We start from the raw sequence: 13,041 nt of genomic DNA on the forward strand, positions 1-13,041 counted from the left end.
AAAACTTGCGGCCGGTGGGGGGTGGATGCGGGCTAAAGTGCTTGCAGCCCCCTCTGCGTCATTCTGCGTTGGAAGTGCCTCTCGCGCGTCACTACAAGCAACCGTCCAATGCCGACCGAGCATGCGCCTGTAAAGGGGTAAAATGTAGCTGTTGCCGCATGCAAGGCGGACTTTATCAGCGCGTCTTGGTGTTTCTCAGGCGAGTCTGTCGAGTGGTGATGGTTTAAAAGGCACTACCTAGTACTTCTCGTCATGCCACTTAGTATGAGTAAGGTACGCCCGATATTTGGTGCCGTGTTGTAGGGTAAGCAGCTTTCACAGCAGCAAATCAAACCCCGTTCTCAAGTTTTTTTTTTGTTTTTTTTTTTGTGGCATGACCAATGGCTCTCCCTAAACAGCAAAGAAAGGGACAAAGCCCAACTCTACCCAACACGAGCAATCTCAACACAACTTTCAGAACTAACATGCCCGTAATTTAGTTTTTTAGTTTCCTCGTAGCTTCGAATCTTGCGTCACACCCTCAGATCTGCGCCGCCCGCCCAGCTAATGCGCCACACCAAGCGCCATCCATCCAATCAGGTCTGCGAATCGAGCTGCAAAATTACCCCTTCGTGCAACCCAAAAACGCGACCAAGACGCGGGAGACTCTTCAAAGCCAAAAAAAAAAAAAAAGTCGCGTCCGGGAGCAAAGCTAATCCGGCCTAGAGGCGTGGAAAGCTAGCTAAGAACCGCGTCTGTGTGCGCACGAACATGCAGCTATTAGGCCGAATTGAAAAAGAGCAGCCACCCACTCACACATCCAACCACAAAAACGTCAACATTGCTGTTATTACGGGGAGAATCATTTTTGTCATTGACGCGACCAACTACCATCACATTCATTTTGGCCATAAACAACGGCCTGCCTGGTTTTGTACCAGGGGTTAATCATCCAACCATCCCGTTCATGCCATCGTCTGCCATATCCACCTGCTGTACACCGCCGGAGAGGGAAAATAACAAAAAAAAGAGACAAACAAACAAACAAACAAACAAAATCTCTCTCTCAAAGACAGCAGCTCGATTCCATGTCCCTCTCGTGACCGGTCCATTTTTGGAGAGGATCAAATATCCCCAAACGTCGATTTTCTGCCCTTCTCATAATCCCGGCTCAATAGATATTGTAGATAGAGCCCCCATGTGTAAACGGTGCAGACCGTCTAATCAAAATAAAATAAAACAAAAACAGACAAACAGATAAACGCCAAAGGCCAGGCATCCAAACAAGAGATTGGCTCTTGGGTGGGCCAACCAACTAGGGGGGGTTAAGACGTGAATAGATAAAATGGAATGAAACATAAAAAACAGGATATAGAGTGGTAAAATAAAAAGCAATAAGGGCCGCGTACAATGCGGCATACAGTGTCATGGTATCATGTACAAGAAGCAAATAGGTAGGGACAGTGAGGCATTGCGGGTATGCCAGTCACATATTAGGAGGGTATGCTTCGTTGGTGTTGGTTCATCAGGGTCGAGGCTCATCAAACGTAAGGCGCTTCCTGGCCACGCTGCGGGGAGTGCGAGCGCCGGTGAGGGGGTTGGGTGTCTTCCAGACTTTTTGAGCTGGGCTTGGGGTAATGTTGACAAAGTCGGCAAAGTCGAAGCCTTGTCCGGGGGTGTTGGGGAAAGGATTGCCTCCTCCAGGCGTGGTCATCATGGCCGAGGGCAAATCCAGCTTGCTGTTCTTGGGCGGCGGTGTCGACGGCCGCTCCATCCGAGACCTGTTTGGCTTGACCGCTGGCGACGGCGATGCTGCCAGGTACAGCAGAAGATCCGCTCCCTCCTGGCCACCCTCGGCGCCGCCTCCCCTCTTTCGCAAGGTCCGGGACTGCATCGGCGGCGTGCGAGGCGGAGAAGACCGAATGTTTGCGGCAAACGAGTGTGCGGGCAAAAGATCGTCATCGTCCTCGTCCGGGGCGGTGAAATTCGGGTGAGCATTCAGCTCGCTGGTCATTCGCCGCTGCTGGAAGAAAGAGACGTCCGGCCCGGCCGAGGTGGTAAAGTGCTGCTGCCGCCGGGGCTTCATGGGGGACGAATGCGTGAGCTGGTGTCCATCCTTCCACAGGGTGTGCCCGCCAAATGACTTGTGCGTTGTCGGGGAGCCGCGGAAGCGCTTGGTAGGGCTCGAGGCGTTGTTGTCAAACGAGGCAAAGTAGGTGCGTTTGCGATGCCCGGAGCTGCCATTGCTGGAACCGACGGCATCGGAGAACAAGGGTGCCTTGAGGGGAGAGCTCATGAGCGTCTTGGTCGGGTACGGCAGGTCGGATGCACTGGACGAAGAGTCGGAGAGAACATCGCCCTCGTAGAGACGCTTGCGTCGGACTTCTTCCACCTTGGGTTCGAGGAGGTCGAGCGTGAGGTCTTCCCAGCCATGCTTGGTCTTGAACTGCGCAAGTGCGAGGCGGTTCTGGAGTCGGCGGGCAATCTATGTATGCCAAAGCTCCTGTTAGTGAAACTGGATGACTCGGAAGCGGGAGGAGGTAAAGAAGAAAAAGAAGGCCAGTATTCGTCGCCGGCATTGGGATGCTGCAGCAAGGGAAAATGTGTGCAAATGATGAACGGAGAGAGAGCGCATGCATACCTTGCTGACTTCTGCACGCTTCAAGACGCAGTCGGCTACATCCTGCGGTTGCTTCTTCAAAGGCGAGGCCATCATGGTGAACCAAAAATTTGCGAGAAGGCCCCTAGCAACTACAGCCTTGGGTGGACTGGATAACGGTCTACAGCGCCTGGAATTGTCCCTCCCGAATGATGGATATGCCAACCAGCTTCTCTCCTTCCTGGAGACGCTCCTTTTTCCTCTTTTTTCCGGCGTGGGCGAAGACGGGAGTTGGTGGAAGTGCAGGGCGGTTGAAGGCTGTGAGGAGGGCAAAGTGTGTGTGCGTGAAAGACGGAAAGGTCAGCACAGGTTCAGGTTGTGGAGTGCGAAACGGGCGGCTCTGTGGCCTGTACCTGTACCTGTACCTGTACGGGTACGGGCATGGACAAGTACAAGGTAGGGGAAGAGGGAGGCAGCAATGCGCTGGCCGTGCACAAAGGCAAATAAGTCCAGGTCAGCACTGGAGCGCCTTGCCCAACGCTCCGTTAGTGCCAGCTTAGCACCTACCGGCCGGTTGCCCACAGCAGCCTAGCTGGCTTTTCTAGGGGCCCAGCCGTTGTATACCGCTGCAACTGGTTGGTTGGCCAGCTGCAAAAGCCCAGCGCTATTTGGGGCGGTCTGTTGGATGGTGTTGAGCTGGTGGGATGGGATGGGATGAGATGGGATGGGATGAGGTCAATTGATGCAATTCACTTGCATTCACTTTTGGTGTCGAAAGGGGCAGAGTATGGACAGTACGTGGACTTGAAGGGAGTTAGTAGAGATTGAAGACTCAGTCTCAGTGAAATGCCATCAATCCATTTGATACACCCAACGGAGCGGGTCCCTCCATGGAGATGCAGCCGTTGCTGCAGTTTCGAGACATGTGGATTTGCTTCCCCCTTCCTCGTTCTTCTTGTCTCTTGACTGATACATGTACGAGTAGCACATGTAGCACACGTACAAGAGTACTTGGACAGTACTGTATCCCTTCTCTTGGTGTGAGTCTGAGTCCCTGAGTTCACCGTCCAAATTACTCGCATTCCTCCACTCGTGTGCATTGGGCCATGACGGGACCATGAGCTGAGCGCTGACACGAATGGATGTCTCTGGTTGGCCCTTGCAGCCGGCATCATGCGACAGCTGAGCTGTTTGCTCTCCGCATGGGGAAAAAAAGGAACAAAGGCCACGCCGATCGCCTTGCGGGAGATGCTTATCGTCTATTCTAGGTATGATTTGGGCTTAAATATCCGGGCACTATAATATCTCACTCAGTGCGTGGCAGAGTTGACGCCACTGTTGTGAGCAAAGGGCTTCCTTCGCATACACGAGGGACACGACGTAAGAAGGATATAAATTTCGGTGACGAGTGCTTTGTACGTACTCGGTTGGTAGGCTGGAAAAGGAGATGTCGTGCATGTTGTAGTCACGGCGACGCCCCTCTCTTAGATCCTCGGACTAAGAGAATTACGTTGCCGGGATGTCCAAGAACGACATGTTCATCCGGGCAACAGGTTGTTCCTTACCTTGGATTGTTGCCGTTTGATGATGATGATACCAAGCAACACTGTAACGATTGTAACTTGTGCATTGGCATTGAATACAGCGAGGGAAAAGAATGGCAAGATTGAGAGCGGAGTGCTTGGTATATGTAAATGTCATCCTCGAAGATGGAGAAATTGTGACGGATTACTGCTGACCCTGGTCGCCCGCCATTAGCCATCAGTGATGCTACTGCTACTATTCCGAAAGCATCGGACGATTGATGTCATCAAAGCGGCTGGTCTCATATGCATGAACATAGGGGGAGAAAGCTGTTGTCACCTCGGTGAGGCAAAATCGAAGGATGACAAAGAAAAAGAGGGGGGGAAAAGTTTCATCCTAGGTCGACTTGCTGTCTGCATGCGGAAACCGCATAAAAAGTGGCTGGCCGATCCGCACTTCTCGTCAAAGAGAAATAAAAGCGCAGGGCTGGTGTGATGCGATTTGATGTCCAGATTGAGGTGCCAGTTGAAACGTCCATTAGGCTCCATGGGGGCTAGGGTGGGCAATTTCCTCGCCAAAATCGAGATCTGTCTAAGTTTGCGACCAAGGCTGATTCAGGCGATTTTTACTAAGTGAAGGCGTGATGGCGAGCGACGGGAACTCTAAACACGGGCACAGAGTTTTGGGCGATGTGGGATGAGGTGAGATGAAATGGGTTTGATGAGATTGGATGAGATGAAGAGCCAACTAAACTTTGGGCTTGCCAGGTCCGAATTCTCATCTCGGGACCTCAACTCAACTGTGCCTGGACACTGGAATGCATTGAGCGTCGCCGTGCCCTGAAGCTTTAGCGCTCGACTGGATGTTCCGTGTCTCTGCAGGCACTTTAAGCTAGCGCCTCCAATCGGCGATCAGCCTCTGGCGACTCTGCTAAACTGGCCGCTATCGAAGTGAAACTGGGACCGAGGCTGGAAATGGAATCCGCGTATTACAGAGATAGTGAGCCTCGCACGGGGGAGGGAGGGCTCGTGATAGGGCAGAAGGGAATTGCACCAGGAGGCACGAGTGTGGGACCTTGGCGAGCCGTTGTGGAGTGGCTTGTCTTTCAGGCTATACAGGATGCAGCAGAGCCTTGACCTTGACAGGTTTGTGGTTGATGGGAAGCTTCAACTTGGCCATCAATGTTAGAATTTATCCTAATTGTCGGTGGCTGCGTGGCCCCGGGTCGAGGATAGCCGATTGTTCCTAATGCGGCGTTTGATGTGCGCTCGTTACGACTCAAATGTCACATCGTACATTCAGAGTACGAGGCCATACAGGCATGGTTGTACGAGATAGCAATGCGAGGATTTTGGATGCATGAATGAGAGATATTTGGTTGCTCGCGATGTCTTGATGACGCCATGTATTTCTCAGGGATTGCAGCAAAGTGGATGTATGGAGCACGACTATATACACCAGCGATAGTGTTAGTATTGATAGCTGCGTTCAACTAACTTGAATTCTGCGGCCAAGCCCGAGCCGCAGCTGCAGGTTTTCCAACTAATTATACAAGGATAAGGGGGAAATGAGAAAAGGAAAAAGAAAGAAGAAGAAAAAAGGTCATCAAATTGATATGTGTTTAGTAGCTCGGAACACACACAGGAACCGACTCCGGCTCTCTTTGCTCGAGATGCTGCCACGGCGCTGATGCTCCGCAGAGAGTTCACAACCAACCTGCCAAGCCCCGATTCTCGAGATTCCAGAACCGGCATACACGAATGAAGATTCAAGGGCGCGGGGGTCTCTGGATCCAGAAGCCGTAAGCCGAGCCGATGAGCCCACACAGCCACGCCCCTGTGCAAGCCAACAGGCGGGTTTTGCGAGAGTCTGCAGATTCTGCTATTCCTTTACCATCAATGCACCGTATTTGATTTCATGTGGCGTCAAATTCAATGGCAACTGCAGTGCTAATGGATACAAGTTGTACGTTGCTTCGTAGTTGGGAACCTAAGGTATCGTTAGTAGTTTTATCATGACGAGACCAACCCTAAGCAACAGATTCAGCCGTCGGAATTTGTACCGATCATCCATGGCATCTTACCCTCTCTCTTGACTCGTATCGTCTTTCTTCCCCCCTTCATCCAGGCAAATTGGACGTCTGCAACGGCCAGCCTTTTAGCGCCCGTAAGATCTGCTCCCAGCACCACACCCTCAAAAGCACCGCTTCGTTTGACATAAATAGCCACAAATAGCGCCACGGCACTTTGTTCGTCGCGAATTGGCCAATCCGTCTGGCGTCTCGTCTCCCCCCCACAGGCGCAAGGCCCGTCAAAAAGGTGCTTCGAAAAAAAGCTTCAAGTTGAAAATGCGACGTCATCGTTACGGCTGTAACCTCGCCCGCCAATTTTGGCCGAGATGCTCGCTTTGGCCTGTCTGCAGCCAGGCGGATACGGGAGATGCAGCAGCAGAAACATATTAGCTCCGCATGCTACGTAGCAGGCATGGCATGGCATGGCATGAGTGACTGCGGGATGGCTTTAATACGGGCTGTCTAGGGGAAGCTTCTCCTGACCATTGCGCTTATCTTTCTCCTTCTCCTTCACCCCTCGAGATATTGTACAAATTCGACTGGTGTGGTGACGCGTGTCCGGCCTGAACGCTGATCTTTCCGTCTTTTTCTCAATCTCTCCAATTGAATTGTCCACTCGCACGAAGGTGGGCAACAAAGGCGCCTACCGTCCACTCGCTCGTCCTCACAGTTCAGTCGAAGTTGCTGTTCCTGGGTTTCTGCTCCTTGACTCTCTCTCTCTCTCTCTTCCTCCCTCTCTTCTAAACTACTCCCTCCTTCGCTCTCTCACAATCCCCCCCCTTCTCCAATATCTGGGCTTGATCTTGCCTCAGTGTCCTATAATTAGAGCTCGTCTCACGCTCTCGACTTCCCGACGCTGCCTCGAACCTGTTCAACCAGCCCTAAATCTTGCCCCCCCTGGGCGTCAGCATCCGCCAGCGCTCTCGCGTCAGCCACAACTCCCCGATTGACAATCCGGCATCTATCGCCTCTATTCTGTAGTATCTGCTTTACTCTCGCTATATCACGGATTAGCCTCGTCAACTGGGAGCCCTTTTGTGAATCACAACCTGTAGCTGCATTGGGTTTTGGGTCTATGCAGCTGGTCAATCACGCCTAGCGCCTCTCCTTCATTTTTGGTGCGGCTGAGCGACAGCTCATCCAGATTTGACAGCTCATCGACTGCCGTTCGTTTCACCACGGTTCTCTCTGCTCCGACTGCGGCAGAGAAGCAAACAATCAAGCGAGCAGGCAGCCATTCTCTGTCGACAAGGAAACAAAACCGCCGTCCTTGTCGTGTATACATAACGCCTTCGCCTCACCTTCGCAACCATGGCGCCAGCATTTCTCTCCCTCAAGGACTTGCGTCGCCGATCCAGAGCAAGTTTCCGGACAGAAAACTCAAACGACACTTCCAGCGATGGCACTCTGAGCCATGAAACCAATGACACCACTCCGTCAAGCGGCTCGTTAACGCCGCCTTCCATGGCCCAGTCGGATCCCGCGCTTCATCTACAGGTCAAGGACAGCAATGGGTCTGGCCAGTATCCAGCACAAGCTCAAAACCGACCCATGTTGGTGCCTGGCGGAAACTCCAGTCGATACAGCGTCTCGGGCATGTCGGGCCTCGGATCTCCTGCGCCCAACGGAAGGACCAATCTGCCCGTCTCCCAGTATGCTCCTCGTGTCCAAAACATTTCGGAAAATGCATGGGTACGTTGCGCGAGACCCTTGTCAAAATTTTCTAATCGCATTGCGCTGCATTGATTGCACTGGGCGCTCGAATTGCTCAAAAGTGGACGACTAACGCTACCATGTTCTTGATGGTGCTAACTTCTCGAGACAGGTATACCAAAAGGTTCTCTTATTGCACGGGACAGTTGGAGAGACGGAGCAGAATCACCTTGAAGGCACCGTCACCATCAGCAAACTCGACGACTCCTTTCCACCGACCAGCTGGCCTGTATGCAATTCTCACTTCAAAGCTCTTTTATATCTGCAACCCGGCCCCAACAAGATCAGAATTGAATTCTCCAGCCCGAAACTGGCCAACAGCTCGTCTTCAAACAACATCCACGCCTCGTACCTTACTCTCCACATGGTGCCTTCGTTGAACGCACCTCCGTTGCAGCTCGCCATTCTGCTGGGCAAAGATTCGCCCGGGACGTTTGATGCAACGCCGTCGCGGGCCGAAAGGGAAGGCAATGGCTTGGAAACGGCTGTCAAGAAGTTTCGAATGGCAGCCTATCTCTGGCAGGCATTTACCGCAGAGCAGATGTGGAGGCACAAGCTTGGGCGACGAACATTTCGATTCGAAGAGGAATGGACGTCTGGTTCCGCCAATCTCCGCGACAGGGAGAATGGCATCATGAGATCTGAAGCCCGCGTTCACATTATCCGGTCCGACAAGACGGTGGCGGAGCTGCAGGATCTTAACAAGGCGCAACAGTATGACAAGGCCACGGATAAGAATGCTCTCTTCGACATTGCTTCAGAAGCAGTCAAGAAGCACCTGAACCCCCTGCCTGGCCAGAAGCAATACGTTGCAGTTCTCCTGCTCGATGCTCACTGGGACAAGGACGTCAAAACCATTCGCAGCCATGCCGCACTTGGCGGCGGCAGCGGAGAGCTGCAACTGGGCATCTTTGGATCGCACTGCTTGTATAGCTATCCCGGCTGTTTCGAAGAGGTCGTGCCAGCCTTTACCGACTGCACGCCGACGGACACGGCGCATGTGGCCAACGACTGCAACGAGGCGGGAAGCTCCTGGGAGGCGGCAAACATTGGCATTGGCGCGCATCTGCACGAGGTTGGCCATTTGTTTGGATGCCCCCATCAAGAAGGAGGAATTATGCTCAGAGACTACGTTGTTCTTAACCGAAGTTTCGTGGCTCGTGAAGCGTATTCCACCAGGACCAAGTCCAAGGGAGGGTTGGCCATGCAGGCAGATGAGTGTGGCTGGCATCGTCTGGACAGTCTTCGCTTCCGAGCACACCCTGCCTTCAGGCTGCCCAACGATGCTCCGATGAATCCCGACGAAAGCGTCCAGGCATTTGCCATTGACGGCGGTAACGTACTCGCCGTGGCACAGACTGGAATTTCCTTTATAGAGATTTACGGAGAGGGAGACGATGTCTGCCGTGCATGGATCGAGTATATGCCGGACAACAATACTCCCATCCAGCGGCAAGTGACAATGACGGAACAAGACTTGCGGGCACGCCTGCCAGAAGCCAAAAGAAAAGGACGCGTAAGGGTGTCTATCAAATCCCACGGCGGAGGATCTTTGGATATCGACGACTTCAAGGTGTTTGCGTCAAAGCAGTCATCGGTGAAGCTGCCGGGCGGCAAAGTAGCATTCCGATGCAAAAGCCTCGGACAGTCAAAGATGCAAGGCAGTGAGCCCCAAGAGACAATCTTCACCAGCGCCGTGAAGCAGGACCGGGTCATGTCTCGCGTTATTGTGTATCACGGCTCGGCACTAGATGGGCTAGAGTTTGTGTATGACGATAACTCGACACAGCTGTTTGGCAAGAAGGGAGGCAAAGAGGGAGGCGACACATTTGAATTTGGTGAGTTTATTCATACCCGAAGAGAGTGAAAGAAGCTCCAAGCTGACCAAACGTTATTACATCATGCAGACGTTCGACGCGGAGAGTACCTCAGCGGTTTTGTCGTGAGGGCTGGCTTTTGGATCGATGGCATCCAGCTCTTGACCAGCCTTGGTAGAAAATCAGCCATGTTTGGAAAAGCCCATGGCGGTTCTGCGTAAGTCACTGCAGCCCGTTTGACGTGTCGAGGCAGGGCAAAGTAACGCTGACATTGCAATACAGACACACTCTGATACCTCCTCGAGGCTATTCTATCTGCGGTGTTGCCGGCACATGTGGCGCGTGGCTGGACGGCTTCTCCATTCTCATCAAGCATTAAGACTGCGCCAATTTTGACGCAGGTTGACAACAGAAACACAAACAAACAGGGCTTATGCATCTTGCATCTCATTTATGGATTACTCGAGCATTTGGACCTAGCTTGCCTTGGACGGTTTTTTTTGGTTTTTAGTTACAACGCAGAAGAGGCAGGCAAGCTAATCGATGGAGCAGAGAGCGAGACGGATGTACAGACGGAGTGGACGCTTTTCTTTTCTTTTCTTTTTATTTTTTATTTTTCACAACCACACAAAAGGAACACGGATGAGAAAGCACGGGTTTGCTAGTAGCAGCCCGTGTCTGGCGTTTTGAGTTGAATTTTTGTCGCTCCCTTTTCTCCTTCTTTCATATGTTGCAAGGATTGGGCAAAGATACCCGCTGGAAAACTAGTCTGCACTTTTTGTGAAGGTCACAGTTGAGTAGGAACTGTGGGTATGTTTGTTTTTTTGGGAGAGGCTCTGCCTGTCTGGAGGCGAGGGAAACTGTACACATTGGTTTCCGTTTATATTCTTATTTTGCGTCTGATTGGGGACATTGATAGGGTCGTCAGTATCAGGCTAGAATACCTAATAATCACTACAGGATATTGTTGCATCGTTGTTGTCATCTCTGTGGCATTACTGATGATATTTCATACTATTACTGAACAATAAGCGTCTGTATTAACTTTATATTCAGGGTCGCGTGTCTCTCCCTCTCTCTTGAAGTTTGAAGTCGTGTGAACGGTGTCAAGGTGTCTTGGATTGCTGAGCCGTGATCATTAGCATGTGACGGCGTATGTAATCCTTTGGGTCAGCTGTATCATGTCTCTGCGTGTGCTGCAGAGCGTCACGTGAAACGCCACCATGCGTGCAGCAAGTGATTGGGGCTGAGCTTCTCTGGAAATCCAGATCCAGAGCTTGATCAGCTAAAAGCAGGGCAACAGCAAAAGACGAGAGAACGATGACGGCATGCCGACCCAACCAACTACGTAGTAGTGCATGAGGCACTGTAAATCGGCAACGAGTTGCGAGTACTCGCTACTCGGGGTGTACGGTACAGTAACATACAATTGGATGTCATTCTTACTAAGGCGGGATTATTTGCCAGGGAGTGCTTTAGTACCTACTATCCTAATTGTCTGCTCGTCATGGTGTAACTGTAAGTGTGTGCGCATGGCATCAAATCATTGACATCAGAGACCATGGCGCTGGTACATACTCGAACACGCTGGTAGCACGTTGGCGGCCCCCAACCGAGTAGCGGTACCTGCCGACTAGCACCAAGCTCTGTACCCTATTCGCGCAAATTGGCCCTGCTTTGCGCTGTATCTGCAGGTACTCGATACCGGCCACCTGCCAGCAACCGCGGTAGTTGGGACAAACTGGAAACTGGCAGCAGCGCCACCCGACCCTACCAAGGTTGTTTCGCCTAGCAGGACAGCTAACAAGTACATGTAACGAGCGCCGTTGTCCAGTTGTAGTTGAGCATTGATTCGCAGCAGCTGCCCCTCGCGCGTCTGGACTATTTTTTTTCGTTCCTCTTCCTTGTCCTCTCTTTTTTTTTTCTTTTCACAAGACGTCACCGTTCGCCTGTAATCGAGGTTTCGTGAGATCCACACGGGTGCTTCTCTTTTCTTCTCCTTCAATACTTGAAACTCGATTTCTCTTTTCCCATTCTACTTATTTTCGGAGGACGCTTCTAGCTTTGCGCGTTCTTTGATCCACTACTTGCTGCTCTCTCCACGCCATACAAGCAGCCGAATAGACGGACAAAAAGCCTCTCTCTCTCTGAGCCTCGATTCGCACGCCATTCAATCAGCCTCGCCATGTCAAAACGATCCAGTGCCGCCTCGACGGGCGAGAACGGCGTGACCTCGAGAGAGTCGCCGCCGGCAAACCAACCAGGTACGGATTCTCTCAGCTGCGATTTGTCGTTGTTGCGAATAGTGTTGGGGATGGATCATGTATTTTTTTTTGTTGAGCAGAAGCTAACCTCTCTCTTTTCCTGTCCGTTCAACAGCCATTGACAAGCAAAAGATGCTTCTTTCTGCAGACGTGGGCCATTTCTCGCTGGTACGGGCCATGCACCTCGCAGATCTCATTACTCTTATGAACGGTGGGTTCCCCTACCCTTGTTTTTGTTTGGCGAACTTTTTTTGATTGCTGACGTTGCATGTGATGCTTGGCTTAGGCTTCTGCGGTGTCATGTCGATATTCTCGTCCCTACACTCGTGCCTTGACGGCGCCAATCGAGAGAGCCATTTGGGCTGGGCGCTGGCGTTTTTGCCATTTGGCCTGTTCTTCGACTTCCTCGACGGCAAGGTTGCCCGGTGGAGGAAGAAGAGCAGCCTCATGGGCCAGGAGCTGGATTCCCTTGCCGACTTGGTACGTTTTGTCCTGCGTATACGCCGCTTGCCAACATTCGAGACATGCATACTGACCGCCATGTTTGGTAGATCTCGTTTGGTGTTGCCCCCGCCATGGTGGCCTTTTCACTTGGCCTTCGAACTACTGCCGATACCGTCGGTCTCACCTTTTTCGTCCTGTGCGGCCTGACCAGACTGGCCCGCTTCAACGTTACCGTTGCGGTTTTGCCCAAGGACGCCAGCGGCAAGAGCAAATATTTCGAGGGCACCCCCATTCCGACGTCGCTGGGCTTGGATGCCCTCATGGGTTACTGGCTGAAGCAGGGCTGGATCTTGGACAATATCCCCTTTGGCACCTTGTTCGAGGGCACTCCGCTTGAGTTCCACCCCGCCGTGCTTTTGTTCATGATCCACGGCTGCATGATGACCAGCAAGACGATTCGCATTCCAAAGCCCTAAACCAGGCGACTGCATCAGCCGTAGCAAGTTGTAGCTTTATGTATTTATTTTCTAATTCTTGGTCTCCCTGGATATTCGGCTGCGACAATGGGGGCTAGAGGTTCAATGGTCTGCATGGTTCATGAGCAACGAGAGCTGGCGCATAACGAAATTG

General features: G+C 52.1%; 3 protein-coding genes across 3 annotated transcripts; 2 read left to right on the forward strand and 1 right to left on the reverse strand.

Annotated features, from left to right (window-relative positions):
- Positions 1-1,504: 1,504 nt before the first annotated feature.
- Triagg1_7378 (uncharacterized protein) lies at positions 1,505-2,695 on the reverse strand (the record flags this gene model as incomplete). The annotated part of the gene is made up of 2 exons (XM_062902107.1): positions 1,505-2,464; positions 2,621-2,695. The coding sequence occupies 2 exons, from the start codon at positions 2,693-2,695 to the stop codon at positions 1,505-1,507; spliced, it is 1,035 nt and encodes a 344-aa protein (XP_062753696.1).
- Positions 2,696-7,484: 4,789 nt separating this feature from the next.
- Positions 7,485-10,082, forward strand: Triagg1_7379 (uncharacterized protein; the record flags this gene model as incomplete). The annotated part of the gene is made up of 4 exons (XM_062902108.1): positions 7,485-7,865; positions 7,999-9,724; positions 9,794-9,920; positions 9,986-10,082. The coding sequence occupies 4 exons, from the start codon at positions 7,485-7,487 to the stop codon at positions 10,080-10,082; spliced, it is 2,331 nt and encodes a 776-aa protein (XP_062753697.1).
- Positions 10,083-11,888: 1,806 nt separating this feature from the next.
- Triagg1_7380 (uncharacterized protein) lies at positions 11,889-12,887 on the forward strand (the record flags this gene model as incomplete). The annotated part of the gene is made up of 4 exons (XM_062902109.1): positions 11,889-11,967; positions 12,083-12,178; positions 12,254-12,447; positions 12,519-12,887. 4 exons carry the CDS (start codon positions 11,889-11,891, stop codon positions 12,885-12,887), a joined length of 738 nt encoding a protein of 245 aa, XP_062753698.1.
- Between the last annotated feature and the right edge of the window lie 154 nt (positions 12,888-13,041).

Source organism: Trichoderma aggressivum (genome assembly GCF_033847375.1).
Source record: "Trichoderma aggressivum f. europaeum strain CBS 100526 chromosome Unknown scaffold_032, whole genome shotgun sequence".
In the NCBI taxonomy this organism is placed as follows: Eukaryota; Fungi; Ascomycota; class Sordariomycetes; order Hypocreales; family Hypocreaceae; genus Trichoderma; species Trichoderma aggressivum.